This window comes from Arachis stenosperma, chromosome 8, assembly GCF_014773155.1.
Source record: "Arachis stenosperma cultivar V10309 chromosome 8, arast.V10309.gnm1.PFL2, whole genome shotgun sequence".
In the NCBI taxonomy this organism is placed as follows: Eukaryota; Viridiplantae; Streptophyta; class Magnoliopsida; order Fabales; family Fabaceae; genus Arachis; species Arachis stenosperma.
In genome coordinates, this window is record NC_080384.1 from 47,075,401 (window position 1) to 47,097,836 (window position 22,436).

At 29.7% G+C, this 22,436-nt stretch overlaps 3 protein-coding genes across 5 annotated transcripts; 2 read left to right on the forward strand and 1 right to left on the reverse strand.

Annotated features, from left to right (window-relative positions):
• The first annotated feature begins 858 nt into the window (after positions 1-858).
• Positions 859-11,566, forward strand: LOC130943296 (probable aminotransferase TAT2). Its single transcript, XM_057871107.1, has 7 exons — positions 859-1,115; positions 8,472-8,811; positions 9,195-9,413; positions 9,760-9,819; positions 10,782-10,937; positions 11,055-11,148; positions 11,374-11,566. Exons 1-7 carry the CDS (start codon positions 859-861, stop codon positions 11,490-11,492), a joined length of 1,245 nt encoding a protein of 414 aa, XP_057727090.1. The 3' UTR covers positions 11,493-11,566.
• An 805-nt stretch (positions 11,567-12,371) lies between these two features.
• LOC130943924 (molybdopterin synthase catalytic subunit) lies at positions 12,372-14,311 on the reverse strand. 3 transcript variants are annotated; one of them, XM_057872015.1, is made up of 3 exons: positions 14,115-14,289; positions 13,975-14,015; positions 12,372-13,472 (listed from the first exon to the last, which is right to left on the reverse strand). In XM_057872015.1, the coding sequence occupies exon 3, from the start codon at positions 13,284-13,286 to the stop codon at positions 12,717-12,719; it is 570 nt and encodes a 189-aa protein (XP_057727998.1). In that variant the 5' UTR covers positions 13,287-13,472; positions 13,975-14,015; positions 14,115-14,289; the 3' UTR covers positions 12,372-12,716. The 3 variants fall into 3 exon arrangements, with proteins under 3 accessions (XP_057727998.1, XP_057727996.1, XP_057727997.1); XM_057872013.1 differs by having other exon boundaries at positions 13,975-14,033; XM_057872014.1 differs by lacking the exon at positions 13,975-14,015 and having other exon boundaries at positions 12,377-13,472; positions 14,115-14,311.
• A 959-nt stretch (positions 14,312-15,270) lies between these two features.
• Positions 15,271-17,153, forward strand: LOC130943855 (probable sarcosine oxidase). Its single transcript, XM_057871904.1, has 2 exons — positions 15,271-15,378; positions 15,634-17,153. Exon 2 carries the CDS (start codon positions 15,645-15,647, stop codon positions 16,842-16,844), a length of 1,200 nt encoding a protein of 399 aa, XP_057727887.1. The 5' UTR covers positions 15,271-15,378; positions 15,634-15,644; the 3' UTR covers positions 16,845-17,153.
• Positions 17,154-22,436: the final 5,283 nt, after the last annotated feature.

A 22,436-nucleotide genomic window follows, 5' to 3' on the forward strand; every position in this document is an offset into this window, starting at 1 on the left:
CCTCCCTAAATAGATTGTGGAGATTTTTAAAAATCCTCACAAAAGATCTCGTGGCACTTCAAATTTCGGAAGTTTTAAAAATTCCCACAAACCATTTGGTGGAAATTATAAACCTCTACAAATAAAAGAAAAAATTGCTACAAATAAACAAAGAAATAGTAATCATATTTTACATTATAATATTTATAATATTTTTTAATTGATGTATTTTATATTCTTAGGACATATATTAAAATTATAAATTAAAATACGAAAAAATTAATTTTTTAATATATTTATTAAAAAGTTTAAAATTTTTCTCCAATAATAAATACAGCTCCATATATAATTTTTTATGAAATAAGATAATAATTAAATTCTCATAGATAAGATGAAACAAAATGAAGTTATTTATGTATTTTAATATCTACAATAATAAATGTCTCATTGCTATAACATGAATATAAAATAATATAATTTTGAACAGTAAAATATTATTATATTTGAATTTTTTTATAATTTTTATCAATTATTTTTTATTTAATTACTATAAATATTATTAAAACATGTAAGATTTTGTTTTAAAAATTGTTATATATTTTATAAATAGACACGTCATAATAATAACTAATACATATAATTAGTCACAAAAAATGATACATATAAGTATCACTGTAAATTTTAATGTGATGAATTGATAAAAAAAATATAATATGTTCATGGTTTATTATGTAAATGAACAAATTAATATTTTTTAATTAATTAATCTAAAATAAAAAAACTTTTAAACCTAATTATTATTTTTTTTTCTATATAAACATCGCGTCTGGCATATTCTTTAATTGCCTCCAAGAAGATATATACAGAGAGAGAGATAGGATGGAGAATGGTGGAAATAGTGTGAACTATGAATCAAAGGAAACTTCAACTATGACCATAAAGGGTATTCTAAGCCTTCTAATCCAAAGCACTGTGGAGAATAAAAATAAGAGAGTGATTTCTCTTGGCTTGGGTGACCCAACACTGTTTTCATGTTTTCAAACCACATCTGTCTCCGAAGAAGCTGTTGCCGACACGCTTCTCTCTCACAACTTTCATGGCTATGCTCCCACCGCTGGCCTCCCTCAGACCAGACAGTGAGTAATAATGTCTTTATATTCACTTAGCTTTGTTCCTCTTTTTCTCATCACTTTATTGAAATCATTTTTACTCTTAACCAACTACTAAATTAGTAAATGAGCAACGATTAAAGATTTGAATTGTTATTAAAAAATAAAAAAATGACTGTTAATTATCAGTGATAGAAAAAAGGTTTTTTCGTATATAAATTAAAGGGGAATTAATATTAAGTAATTTTTCTAAAGAAAATCAAATACACAAAAGTCCTTTTTTAATATTTATATATCGTTCTAGAATATTTAGTTTTAAATTAGAACGTAAATTATCATATTCTAAGATAATAATTTATGAATTAAAATTTTAACCAAAAATAAAGATAAATTATCTTGGATTAATTTGTGTTAAGAACACACGTAAATCATAATAGTCTGTGATATTTAGGAGTAAAATTTATTTCAATATTTAGCGATTAAAGATGATTAAAAAAATATATATGAACAATGAATTTAAGTATTTTTATATCAATATTTTGAGACAATTTATGTTATTTTTTTAAATAAAATTCAAGCATACATAATCCTAGAGTACTATTAAATAAGTTTTATCTGCAATTTATATTATATCAATTCATTGTAACAAACTATATCGATTTACATTATATCAATTTATTTAAAAAAAAAGGAGGTGGGTAAGAGATAATAACAAATAAAATAATAAATCAAACTTTTAAAATGTACTTAATGAGTACTAGAATAATAAAAATATAGTACAATTTAAAATAATAAAAAAATTACTATTTATAATTTTAAATTAGTTTTTAATTTAAACCATCTTTCCCCAAAATTTTTACTATTTCATAGATCGTCTTAGGATCTTGAGTTTATCACGCACTTAAATCGTCTCAGGTTTTGATGATTACTTTTAAGACATAAATAGTTTTAAATTTGTGTTTTCAACTTTTATTCGTTATTTTTTATACCCTGCTTATAGTCATTCAAGAAAATACATGATATATGAGACCATTATTTATATGCTTTTAGATGAAGTTTAAACATAAATAGTCTCAACCTAGTGATATTTTACTAATTAAGCTAAATCATAAAGTTTTCGGATGATTTATATAATAATAAAAAAATAATATTTATGTAACAAAAATTAATTTAAAATATTCTGATCATTTTAAATTTTTCTTATTTTATATAAATAAAAAAATCTAAAAAATATTTTTGATCAGACAATGATAAATAATAATAATAATAATAATATAAAATATATATTTATTATTATTGTAATAATTGATTATTTATAATATTTTAAATTGATATAAAAATATATAATTTAAATTTTTTATGTTTGTCATGAGTAATGATAAATATTAAAAATAAATAAAAATTTATTAATTTATAAATAAATACATGTTCTATATTATTATTATTACATAATATAAAATATTTTAATTTGTTATAGAAATACTTAATTTATTTTTTTTATAAATTCCATTATTAATGATAAATAGATTTTATATTAGTACTTTTTATTGTTATACTAAAATCAATAATAATATAAAATACCTATTTATTTTTAATGTAATATATTTTATTTTTTTAATATTTTATCATTAATCGTTAAATATATAAAAAAAATAAATATTCTTCTAACAACTTAAAATAATAAAAATGAATGAGATTTATTACCATAATAATAAATATATGTTTTATATTATTATTTTTTTAAATTAATTAAATAATTACCACTAATTTATATATGATTATAATTATTATTAAAAAGTATTTTAGTAAAATAGATTGAAGACTATGTTTGTTCATAGGTAGAGAACATTAAAATATAGATACAGATACACAAATAAATGTGTGTTTGGCAAATAAGACATGGATAAAAATATTGCATCTATTTTTAAATATTGAATTAATATAATTTGTATTTTTCTGACAAAAAAGTATTTTTTATCAAATAAAATACAAAAATACTGAATAAAGATACAATTTATTTTATCTTTTTTTATTATTGTCATTATCAAATTTTGATAATTTTTTTATCATTTTATTTTTTTCTAATTTGCATGTAAGAAAAAATAAAGATAAATTGATTTTTTATTGTTTATTCTATCTCATATTTAATTTATCACCTAACAAAATATAAAAATAATTTTTGTATCTAATTTTTAGTGTTATATATAATTCTGTTTTCAAAACCAAATAAAATATAACCAAAGTGTATTTTGTTTAAAATGAGAATACATATTTTAAAAATAAAAATAAATCATGTCATTTAGACATCTCACAAAAAAAATTCATTTTTTCCTTAAGTAAAATCTCCCACTCAGCTGCCCTAATTAGCTTTAGGTGGTTTTTGTTTTAAGTTATGAATCTTTGTGACTGTGTAACTAAGAAAAAAATATTACATATTCTGAGTCATAAATGACACCTATTTAGCCTATTTATTAGACTCTTGTATGTATATTTTTAGCCTATTTATTAGATGAAAATTTAAATGTAGTTATTTTTATTTTAAATTGTTAGTTAAAAATTGTTAGATTATTTGATATTTTTAACTGAATTATTATTTAACAGTTTTTAACTAGAGGTGTTCGCGATACGGTTTGGATCAGTTTTGAGCAAGGTAGAGAAAATCGAGATTTTACGTGAAATCGGAAAAGTAAATAAAAAATGTAAAACGTAAAATTTTAACAAGATTTAAATCGTAAAATCGTCAGACTTAGTACAAATTTCGTAAAATCGATAAACTCATTTAAAATCGTAATATCGGAAGATTTTAAGAGTTAAATCGAGATTCTAGCTACTATGGTTTTGAGTAAAAAATTCATCCGATCGGAACACTAAAGGTGTGTTTGGCAAACGCGTTAGAGAAGAGAGAAGAGAGAAGTACGTTTGAATCTCTTGAACGCTCTATTTATATGTTTGGTAATTTGTTATCATCTGAACGTAAGAAGTGATTCTACTTTTTAATCCACGTTTCTCAGAAGCTACAAATTCTTGCTTTTCCGTTCGTTCACTTTTTCACGTTGGACTGAAAAAAAATTTTATATACCAATTATGTCCTTTATTATTCATATATTTGTTATTTGTTTTATAATATTTTTTTTTTCAATACTCTTTCATGCATATTAATATTATTATCTTTTATAAAACTATTATTATTTTTTGTTTATATGAATTTTTTAACTGTTATTGTTGTTTTTTTTATAGAATATTTTTTTGCTTTGTATTATAATTATATTAATCCTATTAGAGTAAAGAATACTGAAAATACTAAAAAAATTAAAATTTATTTAGATATCTAAAATAAAATTACAAGATAACATAAAATAATTATTTAAATTTATATTTTTTTTGTAATTTTTCATCTAAAAGTGATTTTAAATAATGTAATTCAAACAATATTTAGTTTACTATAATCCATCTTGAATGAGAATTACCAAACATAAATCACGTTAATACTAACTCACTTTTAATCAAAATCAATTTTGCAAACTTAATTTTATACAAACCACCGTTTACAAACTGTAATCCAAACGTACACTAATTTTACTTGCGGTACGGTTTAGATTGGATGATTTTTAAAAAAATATGATTCGGTACGGTTTAGATTGGATGATTTTTAAAAAAATATGATTCGATCCAACTTTAAGCAGTCTAGATTGGATTGGATTTGCGTTTTGTAAATTAAAAAAATAAATATATATAACAAGTCCCAACATCAAATTTTAAATAACCAATAATGACATAACAAGTCTTAACAATATCTTAAAAACCAACGATAACATAACATTAGAAATAAAATTATAGGTTAGTTAAAATAAATAAATAAATCACATTTTGAATATAAAATATTTATTAAATAATAATAATACGTGAATAATATAAAAATATATATCAAATTGAACATGTTATAAATATAATTATAAGGTAAATTCTATCGTACCCTCTCTAAAATAAAGGGTAAATTACCCTTTGTGATATATATATTGAAAGTGATTTAACAGATGAGTTTCATGAAATGGAAGATATCTTTACGAATACAATTGATGCATTTGAAGGTAGAGGAGAGTTTATGGTCTGTGATGATAGAAGTCATAACGACATTTGAAAAGATTTTTCAAATTCTCAAGTCATAAACACAGTTAAAGACATTGTTGTTGATGATGTCAAATACAAGTTTCAAGAGATGGTACATTCAGATCCTCATGAGATTAAAGATATTGTTGTCGATGAGGTGGAGATCAAGTCAAATTCAATTGCAGACAATAGGATTTACAAGATAAGGTGACAATTATGCACAAGAATTTAATCACTTTCATGGGACAAAAGTTTTGCGGATAGTGAACTCCGAGGATATTATCACCATACAGAAAAGGGCGGAGGATGCACAGTGGAAGTAAGTTGAGATTGGGAAGGAGTGGCGCTTATGTAGCAGAGATTCTCCGCACCTCGGTAGCACAAATGTTGCCATGTGTAACAAGCTGAATATAATTATAAGCACTATATATATCACAGGGGTAATTTACCCTTTATTTTAGAGAAAGCATGGTAGCCTTCACCTTATTATAAATATAATAATAAAATAATAATATTATAGCACATTATGCGGTTTGGATTAGATTTGATTAGATTGGTTATGAAAAGTACATCAGAATCTGATCCGATCCAGCGGTTTACAAAAAATAGAATCCAATCAAATCCGAATTAGTGCGGTTTTAATCGGTTTTTAGTTTGGATTAGATTGGATAAACTGTTTAATTTAGATTGGTTTGAATTTGAACACCACTATTTTTAACAAACAATTTTATATAAAGACAATTGCATGTAAATTTTTACCTACTTATTATCATAAAAAATATAGTAAAATTATTTTTCGACCCTTATCTTTTTCAATTTAGACAATTCGCACCTTAATAATTGAAAAATGACAATCCATCTCTTATCCTTTCTTCTCATTAAACACGAGTTCTTATCCATGTATGAGTCCTTCTGTAAAAATTTTTGACAAAGGATAACGAAAAATGATTACGTGGAATGTAATTTGTATGACTTGAACTTCATCAATCCAATGAATGATAATCATTTGATTGGAGCAGTGTAGCTCCTACATAATCATTAAAATAATATCCCAATTAAATGGTTATATCACTTATATCTCTCTAACGTGGGAATAGATTCTCTCCATTGTTAAAAAAAAATTAAGAGTGTAAAGTGTGATCTTTAATCTTTTATTATTCTCTCTCTCGTGTTTATTTTTTGTCTTACTTATAAAATTATTAGTAAGAGATCACACTTTACTCCCTCAATTGTTAAAAAAAATTGAGATAATCCATTCCCCTATAGCGTTGTTTTGATTACTGTATAGGTAATAAGCAATTTCAATCAGATACTTATCATCCTCATGTAGGACAAGTGAAGGTCTTAAGCTAACGTCATACGTAAGTACTTTCTGCCACTTTTTACCTGAGATTCTTACAGAAAGGCTCATACGTCTAAGGAAAAAGAAAAATAAAAAATGAATTATCATTTTTCAATTGTTAAAGTGTAAATTTTTTAAATTAAAAAAAATCAAAAATAAATTTTATTCTAAAAAACAGTTCTACATGTCTACATCTTCTTTTGTAATATAAATAGTAAAGAGAAATTAAATATGTTTCTCTTTTTTTCTAATAAAAAAGTCAAATTTTGATTCTGATTGTATTCCTACTTATTTAATTAATTAACATGAAAATATACTAATATAGTTATTAATTTTATTATAATGTGTTAACATATATTATTTAAAACTTGGTTAAAAAATTAAATTTATTTTTGTAATAATATTATTAAAATTCTGAAAAAAATAAAAAATCTCAATTTTAAAAATCTGTGAAACAAATTAAAATTTTAAAAACTTAACTATTAAATTTAATAATAACGACAAAAAAAATATGAAAAATACATATATTAATAACTTTTTGACTGAAATTCATCATCAAAAAATTCTAACAAAATTTTATTCTTTTAACACATTTAAAGAATAAAATAATAAAAAAAAACTAATATATCGGATCAAAATTTTGTTGAAAATTAATTTAAGTATGTACTCTAATTTTTTTTTACAATAATACTCCACATTCATATAAAAAATACATGGATGTTATCTAAGTTTTTTTTGCTATCCGCGCCTCCTCTAATCTCCAAATTGTTTGTGATTCACACGCTACATATAACGTAAACCTTCTTCTTCTTTTCTGCTCGCGTTATAGACTTCGTCGTTCTCCTCTGGTCGAGTTTTCTTTCTTGTTCTTGTTCTTCTTTTCTGCTCGCGTTCTTCGTGATGGATCTGGATTGACTTCAACGTAATAAGCTCCATCGTTCTTTTTTTTTTCTTCTTTGATCTGGACTTTTAAATTGAAACAAAGAATAAATCAATTTCAAATCAATTGAATGAGAGCGACTTGAATTATTCTTCCGAAACGAATCAATGTTTGAATTATTCAATTTTCAATCGAATTCAACAGAATGTAATTGCTAATTTTATTCCCCCTCACCTTCTAATGCTTCTTCACCAAAGAGAAGGAGGAAAAGATAAAAAAAATACAACAGCAATATGATAAGTAGAAAACACATGAAGAAGAAGGAACGCGAAAAAGAAAGAGGAGAATGAGAATGAGAAGGAACACAAAAAAAGACGCTCCGTGTATAAACGAGCATGAGAAGAAGAAGCGTCGGGAGAAGAGAAGAAGAAGAGAAGAAGCGTTAAGAAGAAGAAGAAGTGGAGGAGAAGAGAAAAAAAAAGAAGAAACGTTTTCTCCATCCGTGGGTCGCCCAAACTAATTTAATGATTTTAAATACAAAATTACATAGATGCGTAGTATGAACTTTTTTTTATCTGTAACCACACCTCTAAATAAAGTAAATATGATTTATTTCATTCTTTTTAAATATTAACCGCCACGTTTTCTCCATCCGTGGGTCGCCCAAACTTCTTCCTTATCATCCTCTTCATTCCTCTCGTGACACAAATCTCTCCTTTTAAAATTAGTAATATATATATTTTCTTAAATTAAGAGTAAACTTTTAAATAAATACAAAAAAATTATATTATTTAAATTATAATTTATTGGCTACAATTGGTAACATAGTTATTTACTTATAATTTGTGTTAAACGTTTTTAGTAAATAACGAACATTATACTCTATATAAATTAAATAAATTTTAATTCTTTATTTATCATATTTTATATCAATAATTTATATTTAAAATTTAAAAATTAAGATTTACACTTTAAAATTCAAAAATTGCTCATATTCTCGTATCATTGTATATAACCTTTTGGAAAAAACTAATTGCTTGAATCTCTATGACAGAGCAATTGCTGAATATCTATCACGTGATCTGCCATACAAACTATCATCACATGATGTTTTCATCACGTGCGGGTGCACGCAGGCCATCGACGTCTCGGTGGCGATTCTTGCACGAGGCGGTGCAAACATACTACTGCCGAGACCAGGCTTCCCAATCTACGAACTGTATGCCGCATTTAGACAAGTTGAAGTGAGGCATTATGATTTGCTTCTTGAAAAAGGCTGGGAGGTTGATCTTGATTCAGTTAAGGCTCTTGCAGATCACAACACTGTTGCACTCGTCATCATAAACCCTGGAAATCCCTGTGGAAATGTCTACTCTTATAATCACTTGGAGAAGGTTACTTCAATGAACCACGATCCTGTTAATTCTTCTTGTCATTTTTTGTTTTTTTTTCTTACTTAAAAACCATTTTATTAGGCAGATGGATTGGCTTTTAAAAGAATCACTTAATTTTTTTTATAAATTTTTTTTTTAACAGACAAAAATTATTTTATATGTAAATAAATTTTTTCAAAATATTTTTAAGAATTAAAAACGTCTTTTGTTTTTGTTTTCTTTAAAGCAAGGTATTGTTAATTAAAAAAAATTATTTTTTAATAAAAGTATATTTTAGATTAAGTTAGTAGTCAATAATTATTAGATAATAATTTAGTCAAATATATTAAATTATCAACAACCGGATGTGAATTTTCACCTTTATCTTATGTATTGTAATTTAGATTGCGGAAACTGCAAAACAAATTGGAACAATTGTGATTGCTGACGAAGTTTATGGCCATCTTGCATTTGGGAGCAACCCTTTTGTTCCAATGGGTGTCTTTGGGGTTATTGTTCCTGTTATCACTCTTGGGTCCTTGTCCAAGAGATGGATAGTACCTGGTTGGAGGCTTGGTTGGTTTGTGACAACTGATCCTAGTGGCACATTCAAAAATCCCAAGGTCATATATATTCCCTCTCCAAGCATTTTTTTAGTATCCCTTTTATTGTTAATTTTAATGCTAAATTCATTGGCCCTATGATTTTTGAAAAACCACGGTTGGTAACTAACTCCGTGAGTCAGTCTAAGTGATTCTCAACTTCTCTAACTACTAATGTATTATTGTCTAATTATTCTAAACAAGTGAATCAATTAACAAGTTTTGTCTATGTTTGACAGTTATTTTTATATAATTTCTAAAAATGTTTTATTTGTATGTTTATTTATTTTATTTTTGTTTATTGTACAATTCTATATTCAAAATCCTTTTGCAATATGAAAGACTATATGCTTTTCTTTATACGCAGGTAGTTGAGCGCATTAGAAAGTATTTTGATCTTTTGGGAGGTCCAGCCACTTTCATTCAGGTCTTTACATTTTTTTTACGGATCTAAAAATTTGATATGTGGTGGCCTAATTTTATACAATTTTTTAATTATTTTTTTATTATATAAATAATTTATTCATGATATGTAATTAGTGAATTTTTTTGTGACTATATGTAATTAGTGAATTATTCTTTTTTAAAGCAATATATATCAAAATATATAAAAAATTTCAATAATTTTATTTTTAAAATAAGAATTACATAGTACTCTACAGTACTCTATAAAATTATAAGATACTAGTATTTTTATAGTATATTTAGTTAAGAAGTTGTTACATATCTTTTTAATTTTTTTTGTGACTACATATCTTTTTAATTAAGATAGTTCTTTTAAAAGTTTCGAAAACTTGAAAATAATTTATAAATTATTAATTATTTCTAAAGTACTGGGACTCTTATAGAATATAAAATACAATTCTCAAAAAATAAAATTATAGTTGAAATAAGTTATTATGAAAAATTAATAAAAGTTTTTTTTTAACAATATAAGTTTAAAAGAAAATTTGGTATTTTTTACAAGAAAAAAATGTCTAAAGTAGACGATATAATTATTAAAACAAAATAATGTAAGTAATCATATTTATAGAAATAAGTATATAGAAATTAATTTAAAAAAGCACACAATATAAAATTGATTAAGTAAAAATATCAGTGAAAAAAATAATTAAATCTTAAAATTATTACATTATTAAAAATAATTACATATAAAATCACTAAATATTTTTTATTTTATCAATCACATATCTCATATTTATATATTTCTTCAAAAAATTAGTAACGGAAGAAACATGATGTGTTATACATGTTTGACCCATGATTATTTAACGGTTCTCGACTATTAACTTCATATGAAAATAATTGTACGATAGTTTTAACCTAATGATTTATATATTGCTTATTTATAATTATTTTAGTTTATTGATGATGCTTCGAATTTGGCAGGCGGCTGTACCGCGCATACTTAATCAAACTGAAGAGTCTTTTTTCAAAAAAACTATTGATGATTTAAGACTTAACTCAGATATATGCTTCAAGGAGATAGAAGAGATTCCATGCATGTTTTGCCCTCATAAACCGGAAGGGTCAATGACTATGATAGTAAGAAGCTGAGAATAAAATTACAGTTAATGCTATTTCTTTGAGAACAGCATAAGCTTTGTAAAGTCTTTTATAATGGCTTCTCTTTCAAATGTCTTTGTAATTAATGAAATGCAGGTGAAACTAAACCTTTTGCTTCTAGAAGATATTAGCGATGATATTGATTTTTGTTTCAAACTTGCAAAGGAGGAATCTGTTATCATTCTTCCAGGTACAATTGTGCAGAGCAAAACTTCACTTCTAAGTCACTATTATAGAAGCAACTTAGACAATTTGAAAATTTATGTGTCTAACTAAATTATTGATCTGCAAAGCTAATATTTAAATCTTCTTTTATTTTTTGATATAACCAAAACTCTCAAATGCTCTCATAATTTAATTTGGATTCTTTTGCTGTTGAATTTAGTTAACAAACAAAAATGACATTTCTTTTCAGGAACAACAGTTGGATTAAAAGATTGGCTTCGCGTTACTTTCGCCGCCGATCCATCTGCCCTTGTAGAAGGTTTGAAAAGGGTCAAAGTTTTCTGCCAAAGACATGCAAAAAATGGCTGAAGCAATGTTAAATCCAGGAAACAAAATGGCTACTAAATATGTTATGGCTACTAAATATATTATGGCTACTAAATTTTCAGGTGTTTCAAGAACAATAGTGCTCTAATAATTTTAGTTATTGATCTAACCATGTATTATGTATGGATTTTTATAATAAAGATCAATAACTAAAAGCACTAGTTCCAAAGTTCCTAAGTTCCTGTTACATGTGATACCTTCCTAAAGATTAATGTTACTGCTTTAGATTTAAATCAAACATCAACTATTTAATTTGCCATGTAGCATATATACAGTGGAAATTAGATCCTCATTGTAGGGATTAGCTTCTTATATAAACTAAAAAAATCACTATTTTTAAAAAAAATTAATGAGATTTTAATTTTTGAAATACGATTTTTTTGTTGGACATTTTTGTAAGCTTTACCTAATCGTCCGTAAATTTCATTTCGTCTCTCTCCATAAATATCAGATTGAGTGAGAAGAAAAGTTGAAAAGTTAAATACCGAACAATTATTATTATGTTTCTAAAAATACATAGGAATACAAAAGAATACACAATAATAAGTTGTATTTAACAATGGTGCGTAGTAGGAATACCACCACCTTAATTTTGAAAAAAAAAATAATTTGGTTTAATTTGGGTGAGAAGGAAACTAAATTAAACAAACTAAGTTTTTGCAAAATGAAGAATTTTGATCATAGTATATATATATTTTTTTAAATTAGAAGCACAAAAAATGTTGAAGAGTATATATTTTTTTGTGATATGTAGTCATCAATTAGTCGTTATAAGTGTTTTTAATGGTTGGAGATGACATCTAATAATGTAGAATTACTCTTTTTTTATGGTTAAATACTGACTAAATTTTAATAAAAGTATTGGCTCTCTAAACTTTCTTATTTTATAAAGTACGTCTGGGTAGACGAATTTGACCCCACCAAAAAAGAGTTGGATTCGGAGAATTAAAATTTGAATAATTTTCTTTAGGAAATATATATTTTTTTATTTTACAATAGAAAAAATTCCCTCATTGCAATGCCAGTGTGGCATCATCTTTATCAAATGAAATATATTAATATCATTGCAGTATATTTCATAGAATTTTGCAATCTTTTTGCAGAGATTTGGAAATGAAGATATTCTGCAAACCATTATTAGCATTATTTGATTAAAGGGAGCAAAATTAATGCTACCTAATGTTTTTTGATCGCCCAACACTAGCATTATTTCTGGCTTACTTCATCATCAACCTTAACCTTAGTCCCACAGCAAGGCTTTTTGTTGCTGCTCTCCATACTTTCTGCCATTTTCACACTGCAATCTACATCTTTGTTACCAAGATCACTCCTCCGCTCCAAGAATTCGGAGTTTTCTTTCCAAACTTCTCCGTTTGAATAAACCTCCTTCTTCCAAATAGGAACTGTAGCTTTTACTTCATCTATTATAAATCTACATGCCTCCAGTGCATCAGCCCTGTGAACAGATGACACGGCGATGAAGATACTTGTTTCTCCTACAGGGACCGTGCCTAGGCGATGTGCAACAGCAATGGAATGTAGATTCCATGACACTCTTGCAGATGAACAGACAGACTTGATACAACGTATTGCCATTGGAATATAAGCTTCATACCTCAACTCTAAAACCGTCTTATTTTCGAAAGTGTCGCGTGTGGTGCCTGCAAAAGTTGCTATCGCACCAGCTTGTGGAGCGCTGACATAGTTCATATATTTAGCAATGTCTATCGTATTCTCTGAGATTTCGACAAGATTCTTATCATCTTCAGCAGCCATATCTACTAGAACTTCAAATAACACGCTAATGCAACAAAATTCAGTTATTGCTTGGTCCTTTTCTGTTCTCACATTTATTGGAGTAGGCAAAGTCCAGTAACATGTTCTTCAAATTGATCAAAGCATTTCATACGAGACATGGTGAAGCTGATGCAATACCAACTTAAAACAAAGGCATCAAATAACCTATAAAAACAAAGAAAAACAAGGTCAAGCATAGAAATAATATGCTTAGGCCCTTGAATATGGATGACGCCTTTCACCTAATTTAAGCATTAGTGATTCATCAAACTATAACAATTCATTAGCAAAATTCTACTCAGATGACAATTTAGCATATAACGGATTTCAATTATCAACTTCACATCTGTATGCGAATCTCCACCACTTAAGTTGCCTTCAATCAAATATAAGTGTCAGCCTTACAACATGTTCTGCCGCAATGCATTCATTTTTAAATTGGATATTCCATATAAACTCAGTAAAAAAAAGAAAGAAAAAGAAAACTACTTGGATTATAAATCAAAAAGACAATCTCGAAAATGTACTCATGAACCCATTAAATAACAATTTTAGCATCAAGGAAGTTTTTTCCTTCTGGAAGACTAGAATCTCAATCATGAATCACAAAAACATACTATCCACTTAGTAATTTAATTTCAGCATAAGAGAAAAAAAAAGAGCATACCACTATGTAGCATCTATAAGAGTGTTTGAGTTTGAGAAACCCTAGAAAGTGGAGTGAATCTAAATCAGGAAATTGAAATCACATAAGAATTGAATGATAGTAAAAATATAGAATTGAAATCAAACGGAAAGAACACTCACCTTAATCAAGAATAGTGACGCCTCTTCTTCGGAGCAAATTGGGGACGAAGGTTGAAGGAAACAAGTTACACGCGTACTCCTAAGTGCCATCTAAGCTAAGGTGGCTTCATTGGGTCACGGGATTAAAAATCCCTCTTTTTTTTGTTTTCAACGAAAACCAACCCAACTTCTCTGTTTTATTTGAAGATTGATTGATATGTATATTTGGAAGTATATTAATTCTTGATATATATCTCAATGCAAATATAAAATAAATAATAAATTATCACATTTTATTCTCTCAAATAAAAAAAATAAAATTTAAGATATTTAAATTTACTAAATCAATTGTTAAATTAATTACAAATAATAATAATAATATAATATAAAAATGATTTATACTCTTATTCAATTGTATGCGAACAATTTATAATTAAATAATTAAAAAATATTTTTATTATTTATTTTTTTAATTATTTTAATAAAACAAAATATATATCATATAACATTTTTGAAAAAAATAAATTAGAGGAGATAAAAATGTGAGCAAAATAAACTATTATTATGAACTTTAATAGTGTGGAGTGCTACACTTTATTTTTTTTATATTAGTTTAATAATAGTATTTTTTCTGAAATATAGATGATTGGGGTATTAATTTTAAATATGATATATGATATTATTTAATTTAGAGTACATAAATTAAAAAGGTTTAGTTTTGAAAACATAGAAATTGAATCATCATATTTGTAGAGCACAAAAATGATATCTTTTTATTTTTAATTTTTTTTCACAAAAAAATCCCAACACATTAAGATAAAGCGACATAAAAAATACATTACAAAAAAAGGTACAATCAACTAAAAGATAAAAATATTAAAATATTTAAAGTATAAAAAATTGATACTCCGATTTGTATATCTTTTACAATTTTAAAAAACATTGAAAATACAATATTTATTAAAGGGTAGAAACTCAGGTGCAGTCTTTTTCACGTAAAGTTAATACCTGAGAATCGTTAAATAATTTAATTGATTTGACTAAATTTTTATCTAACGATCCTCGTATATCAATTTAACATGAAGTTGACTTCACCTCAATTTTCACCTTATTAAATGTATCATTCATCTTAATCCAGTGCCAACTTGAACACCATAAATATCTATTTTCCCTCATCATCCTGTCACTAACGAAGTAACAACTCATATTTACAGGAAGGCTAAAGGCTGGCTCACTCCCTCACTCATTCAAGCACTCTCGTCTCCATCTTCTAACACTCAGTCAGGTCTCTCTCTCACTCCTTAATCTATTTGTTCGTTGAGCTTATATTTTTTCACCATCTGAAGCCTACCTATCTACGATTCCGGAATATTCTGCATTCATGATTCTCTCCACCAACCTGTGATTACGATATTCTTATTTAACCACTTGAAACCAAAAAATAAAAAAAAATACACACCCCTACTGCTTTTATATATCATTAAATAGTTGAATATTACAGTCAAATTTATAACAGTATATCCTTTTTCTGATTCTGTAGATAAAGAAAATATGCAGAGCGGGCGTGGTAACGAGGTTTTCGACGTGATCATCGTCGGCGGCGGTGTAATGGGAAGCGCCACCGCGTACCACGCTGCAAAGAGGGGTCTCCGGACACTCCTCCTCGAGCAATTCGACTTCCTCCACCACCGTGGCTCCTCCCACGGCGAGTCCCGCACAATCCGCGCAACGTACCCACAGCACCATTACTACCCACTCGTCATGGAATCTTACACGCTCTGGCAGCAGGCCCAGGCCCAAATCGGCTACACTGTCTACTTCCCGGCCCACCATCTCGATATCGGCCCAGCTCAAGAACCAATCCTCCGCGCCGTCATCGACAATTGCCGCCGGCACGCCATGCCGCACGAGATCCTCAACCGCCGCCAGCTGGCGGCGAAGTTCCCGGGCCGCATCGACATGCCGGACGATTGGATCGGAATATTCAACCGCCTGGGCGGCATCATAAAGCCGACGAAGGCGGTTGCGATGTTCCAATCGCTAGCGCACAAAAACGGTGCAGTTTTAAAGGACAAAGCTGAAGTAATCGACGTTAAAAAAGAGGGAGAAAACGGCGTCGTTGTTTTTACATCTAACGGCGAAAGTTATCGCGGAAGGAAGTGTGTTGTAACGGTAGGAGCATGGGTTAACAAGCTTGTGAAGAAAGTGATTGGAGTTGAATTACCGATTCAGCCACTAGAGACTCATGTGTTTTACTGGAGGGTGAAGGAGGGGCACGAAGGGGATTTCGCAGTAGGGGGTGATTTTCCTACCTTTGCTAGCTGTACAGGGGAAGGAGGGATTTACGTGTACGGAACACCATCATTGGAGTTCCCGGGTTTGGTTAAGGTCGCAGTCCACGGTGGAAATCCGTGTGACCCGGATAAGAGACCTTGGGGTTCAGGGTATAGAGTTCAAGATTTAAAGAAGTGGATTCAACATACGTTCATGGGCTTGGTCGATTCGAGCGAGCCCGTGGTGAAGCAGGCCTGCATGTATTCTATGACGCCAGATGAAGATTTTATTGTGGATTTCTTGGGTGGGGAGTTTGGGAAGGATGTGGTAGTGGGTGGCGGGTTTTCGGGTCACGGGTTCAAGATGGCCCCGGTTATTGGAAGGGTTTTAACTGAGCTTGCTGTTGATGGGGTTGCAAGTGGGGTTGACATCAAACCCTTCAGGATTTCAAGGTTTAGCATGAATTCTAGGATTTGATTTGACAAAATTGATGTTTATGTGAACGGCCCATGCAAAATTAGACTGTGAATCTGTGGAGTTGAGTTGTGAGATTGCATGATCAAAATAGCATTTGCCATACGTTAATATTCTCCTTTCCATTTTCATGTACTAATAATGTATTAGTCGTACCTATGCTTGGTTCTTTGTGATGTGTTGTTTGTTTTGTTCTTTAAGTTGTAGTGGTAGCTGGTTGTGCCGTCTTGTCTGGCCAAGTTGCAATAAAGGCATGTGAATGGAGATTGAAAATTGAAATATAATAATAATTTGGTAGGGAAGCTTTTGTGATTTTGTCCTTCTTTTGTTGTCTCTTTTGACCTCGTGATATTCTAATTTTAGAGGCACATTTTTATTAATACCAATAATTATCCAAGTCACCTCCAAATATTTTAAAAATGTATATTTTAGTCTAAAAAAATTAATATATAAATTAATTTCTAAAATTTTATTCTAACAGACAAATTAATTTTTAGTATATTTTTCAACAGATTAATTACCTAGATCAGTTTTTAAGAATTTTAAAAAGGGACATTTTAGTCTCTAAAAAAAATTAATACACAAATCAATCCCTAACATTTTTCTTCATCAAACATAATAGTATTTCGTCCAAAAAAAATAAATTATTATTATTATTATTATTATTAATATTGTACCATAATTTTTTTGTATTTTTTAGACAAAAATAATAATAAATTTATTCATTAAATTCTTATGTATGTATTTATAATATCAAAAGTGTATATATATATATATATAATCACTCAATAATAATAATAATAATTAATAAAATTATTAGATATTATTCTATAAAAAATTTAAAATTAAAATTATTTGATATTTTTGTATTTAATATAATTAAAAAATATCCTATTTTAAAAAACAGTTTGTATTAAAAAAATATTTTAATTTAGATTTCAAACTTCAAAACATCATTATTCACCTTACTTGTTTCTAACGAAAAGAGTGTATTAATACCTTAATGTCATCATCCATATATACAAAGCTAAGTTAATAATAATAAAGTTCGACATATAGTAAAAGTAAAAAGGACAAGAAACTGTTATGTCTGACAGAGAAAAATGTTGGGATTGATCTGTGTATTAATTTTCTTTGAGAACAAAAATGTCCATTTTTAAAATTTTTGGGGACTAATTTGAATAATTACTCAATTAAATTTTAAATGAGAAGAAGCATAGAATATCATCAACATTTATTATTTTTTTTATATTAGTTAATCATCAATATTTAAAAGGTGTAATATTATATATTTAAATTTTTTTTATAAATTAAGTCTAACTAATTTAAACAATAAGATTTAGAATAATATTAGACATAACTGATTTTTGTTATATGAGACTAATTTGGTTGAATTTGGTTAATAAAAATATCTAGATGTGTAGTATTATTCTATTTAAAAGTATGAGATAAAGTATGATGTTAGATTATTAGAATAAAAAAAATATATTAAAAAAATTGAGTTAATAATTAAATGATAGCCAAAAATAATAAAATTTGATTACTTTGTATTTTTCTTTAAATAAATATAGAAATTAACATTTTTAATGAATTCATTTTAGCAAATTTTTTATTATATTATTAAAAGTATTTTTTAATTTTTATGGTTTAAAAATTTCAAGGTTTAATATTAGAATTTATATATATAATTTAAAATAAAATAATAATTTTAAAAAATTAGTTGATATTAATTGAAAAATTAATTTATTAATTCAATTATAATACATTATTCACAAGAATTTGCTTTGGAAATATAGAAAATTAATTTTTTACAAATTTGTTATTATTCTAAATTTCTAATGGAGTAAGGTGAATATTTCCCAGTCATGCAATGGTGGCTGGCACTGGCAGGCCCCTCGGTTGGATATGGTGAGTCAGCATCTATTCACAAAAGTGTATATGTATCTATACTTTTAGTTTTAGATAGGCCGCAACTTAAATGAATTGCTCATTGTCTTTGACTGAAGTTCGATCATGTGTCACATTTTTTTGGGTCAATTTACTATATTAAATAAATAATATAGGATCCAAATTTACTAGAATCCATAAAATGAAAAATGGATACTAAAACGTTTTTTTTTTATAATTTATGTAAACTGCGACAGGGGTCTCGCGATTAAAGAATACACGTAAACGAATACACGTAATTCGTTATAGAGGTGTCGCAGATTACGTGCTAAGACAAATAATTATAAATTGCGGCATGAGTGTCGCTGTTTACATGTGGATGAATAATGTGTACAAACCGCAAAAGAAGTGTCGCGGTTTATGCGTAAGTATAAATATGTTGAAGGAGTCTCGCGGATTACATTTGTGTTGGAGATAAAAAATTTTAGAGAGAGAATGAGAGGTTTTTTAGAGAGAGAAAAATAGAGAAAAGTGTGGTTGAGTTGAGTTGAGCTCGAAGCCGGGACCATGGCGGAGGCACGCAGTCTTTAAAGGCTTAACGGTGTTGCGCACGTTGCTGGCAGCATAAACGAAGAGGTTAGTTTGGTTATTTTTAGTTAATGTATTTTGTATAATATTTTTCGTATGACTGTGATTTAGGTATTTAAATTTAGATTTAAATTATTATTTTTAATCATAAAATGTAGTGTTTAATTAATTTAGATTAAGGTCTTGAGTCGTTTATGCCTTTCATTGAATTTTGTGATTAGAAAATAGGAACTGTACGTTACCTGTTTAAATTTTAATATTATATTTTTTTGTATTAGATTACTTTAAATTAGTGTTGGTTTTTTTATATGTTTGGTTTCTTCTGTTACATGCTCCAATCGACTGGGTTTATTTATAGTGTCCGGACGCAGCAGAACATGCTTCTGCATGACAGGATCGTACCGTATCTAGAGAGGGCCGATTTGTACCACCTGGCAAGGCTTAACGCCAAGTGGTTTTGGTTGGACGAGCCCTTAGTCAGCGCTTTCATTTAGAGGTGGCGTCCTGAGACGCATACTTTTCATATGCCCTTTGGAGAGTGCACTATCACACTACAGGATGTAGCATACCAGTTGGAGCTGCCTGCGGATGGTTTACCTGTATCCGGGTGCCTTAAAGATTTTGAGAAGTTTATGGAAGAAAGCAAACCGGCGTGGGAGTGGTTTCAGGAACTGTTTGGCGAGCTTCCACCACAGAATAAGGTCAAGCAGTATACGGTCCACTTCAGCTGGTTTCATGAGAGGTTCAGGGTGCTGCCAGATGATGCTACGGAGGAGACCGTACGCATATATGCACGGGTTTATATTATGATGCTGCTTTCCACTCAGTTGTTCGGTGACAAGAGTGGAAACCGGGTTCATATACGGTGGTTGCTCTTTGTGGCGAGACTTGATGATATGAGCAGTTATAGTTGGGGGTCGGCAGTGTTGGCCTGGCTATATCGTTGCATGTGTCGGGTGGCCAACAGAAACGTGACGAACTTGGCAGGTCCCCTGCAGCTACTGCAGTCATAGATTTTCTGGCGTTTTCCTAGCCTTAGACCGTGGGAATTCGACACATATTCCTTCCCATTGGCTTCCAAGTACACATATCTGTACAATTAGACTTGAACTGTAACTTTTTTTTATTATGGTTCTACCTGTTAACATTGTATAACATTGTATTCGTTCAGGTGGGTCACCTACTTGCCGATATCTGACCGCAAGGAGGAGAGAGCCGTCCAGTGTCGCCTAGCGTTGGACCGATTAGGCAATCGAGATGTAAGTTTATTCATTTTGTTTCAATTTTTATCTAGTTCTTAACTATATATTTGTTAGTTAATGGACTAATAAATGTATTCTATAAACATATGTAGATTGTTTGGGAGCCTTATGCTTCACTCGATGTGATGGCTGTTGTTCATCTAGAGATTCTCACAGAAGAGCACAGTCTGTTGTGGCGTGCATGTACTTGTTTGATATACTTCGCCGTCATTGAGTGGCACCAGGTGGATAGGGTGCTGCCACAGTTGGGTGGCGTTTAGCATGAGCTTGAGCTGACTTCAAATATAGACTGGCTCCATGCCAAGGATGGGAGGGCTGGGAACAGATGATTCCCAAACTACTATCAGGTATGACACCTTAGTTGTCAGAACAAGGTTGATGCTGTCCTGAGTATCCCCCAGGTGCCTGATCCCGGGCCGTCCACAGACTTTCTCCGATGGTGGTACAGAGTGGCCCATAGGTTTCTGTCGCCGGATTCCTTGATTGCTGATCCTTGGGTCGAGGAGATCAGGATGTTGTTCAGAGAGGGTCATCACAGGCGCCTTCTAGGGTACCGAAGCCAGATGTGCCAGATAACAGGCGCGTCGAGCGGCGACGACGCGTTGGTACCCGGACTACAGACCGGGAATGGCGATGGCTGGATGACATGATTCAGGATGACAGATCTGGTGGCGACGGAGTGAGACATGCTGATCACCGTGTCTGGCGTGGCCGTCCTCAGTGTCGGGATGGTTCATCAGGGGTCGCATCTGGTGGTACTGGTGATAGACCCGCTGAGCATGCAGGGGCGGAGACCCAGGAGGTACCTCTTACACATGTTTCGAGCTCCCAGATATACCATGAGATCCATGGCTAGATGTATGATGAGCTGGTGGGACCGACTTTCATGATGGATATGGACCACGAGGTTGAGAGTTCACAGTTCTATTCCGACTTTACATATCTCATCCGAGATGACGACCCTCTGCATTTTCAGCAGTAGACTCCACAGGATCAAGTGCCTGAGACCCAACCCCAGATGGACGTTACATAGGGGTACCGCCCAGATATGAAAGATATGCAACGGTACCAGACGCAGATGTCTAACCCTCATGGATTCCAGCCCTAGCTACATGTAGACCTGAATGAGCCTGCTGGCAACCCGTATGACAGTTGGTTGGGCATGGGAGGGACGCCTGCATCTGCATATGGCGTGGGCATGCCGGTCGATCCTCCAGCACAGCAGTGCCAGAGGCCAGCGAAAGTGAGACAAGCCGCTCGATGTGTGGTACAGGGTCGCATCTCCTGGGCGCATTTGGACATGACTCTGACGAGGAGCCGTAGCTTACTATTTTATGTCTTCATTGATGATACCTATGTATGTCGGATTTGTCATGTACTTTTGTATTATATGTGTTTGTAGTTTGTACCTAGTTTATTTCCATTGAATTATGTGTGTGTAATGTATGTTTTTGTTAACCATAGACACACTTTATTTTGTGTTTATGCAAATTGCTCACTAACGCATAAACTGCGACACCCCCCTCTCGCGGGTTATGCACATTATTCATCCACACGTAAACCGCGGCACCCCTGTCGCGGTTTATACTTATTTGTCCTAGCACGTAATCCGTGACACCCTATAGCAGATTACGTGTATTCGTAAATTATGGGATCCCTGTCGCAGTTTATATAGATTATGAAAAAAATGCATTTAGATATCCATTTTTTATTTTGTACATTCTGATAAAATTGGTTTCCATATTATTTATTATTGTAAAATCCCCCATTTTTTAGGTAGTGTTTGTAAATAGAAATCAAATTGGGATTTGGATTAAAACTGCAGACCTAGTATTATATTTTATAATAAAAATATTAT

Coding starts and splice junctions, on each gene's coding strand:
- LOC130943855 (XM_057871904.1), top strand. CDS start 15,645: ATGCAGAGCGGGCGTGGTAACGAGGTTTTCGACGTGATCATCGTCGGC.
- LOC130943296 (XM_057871107.1), top strand. CDS start 859: ATGGAGAATGGTGGAAATAGTGTGAACTATGAATCAAAGGAAACTTCA. Junction 1,116..8,471: donor GGCCTCCCTCAGACCAGACA/GTGAGTAATAAT, acceptor TCTCTATGACAG/AGCAATTGCTGAATATCTAT. Junction 11,149..11,373: donor ATCTGTTATCATTCTTCCAG/GTACAATTGTGC, acceptor ATTTCTTTTCAG/GAACAACAGTTGGATTAAAA.
- LOC130943924 (XM_057872015.1), bottom strand. CDS start 13,286: ATGGCTGCTGAAGATGATAAGAATCTTGTCGAAATCTCAGAGAATACG.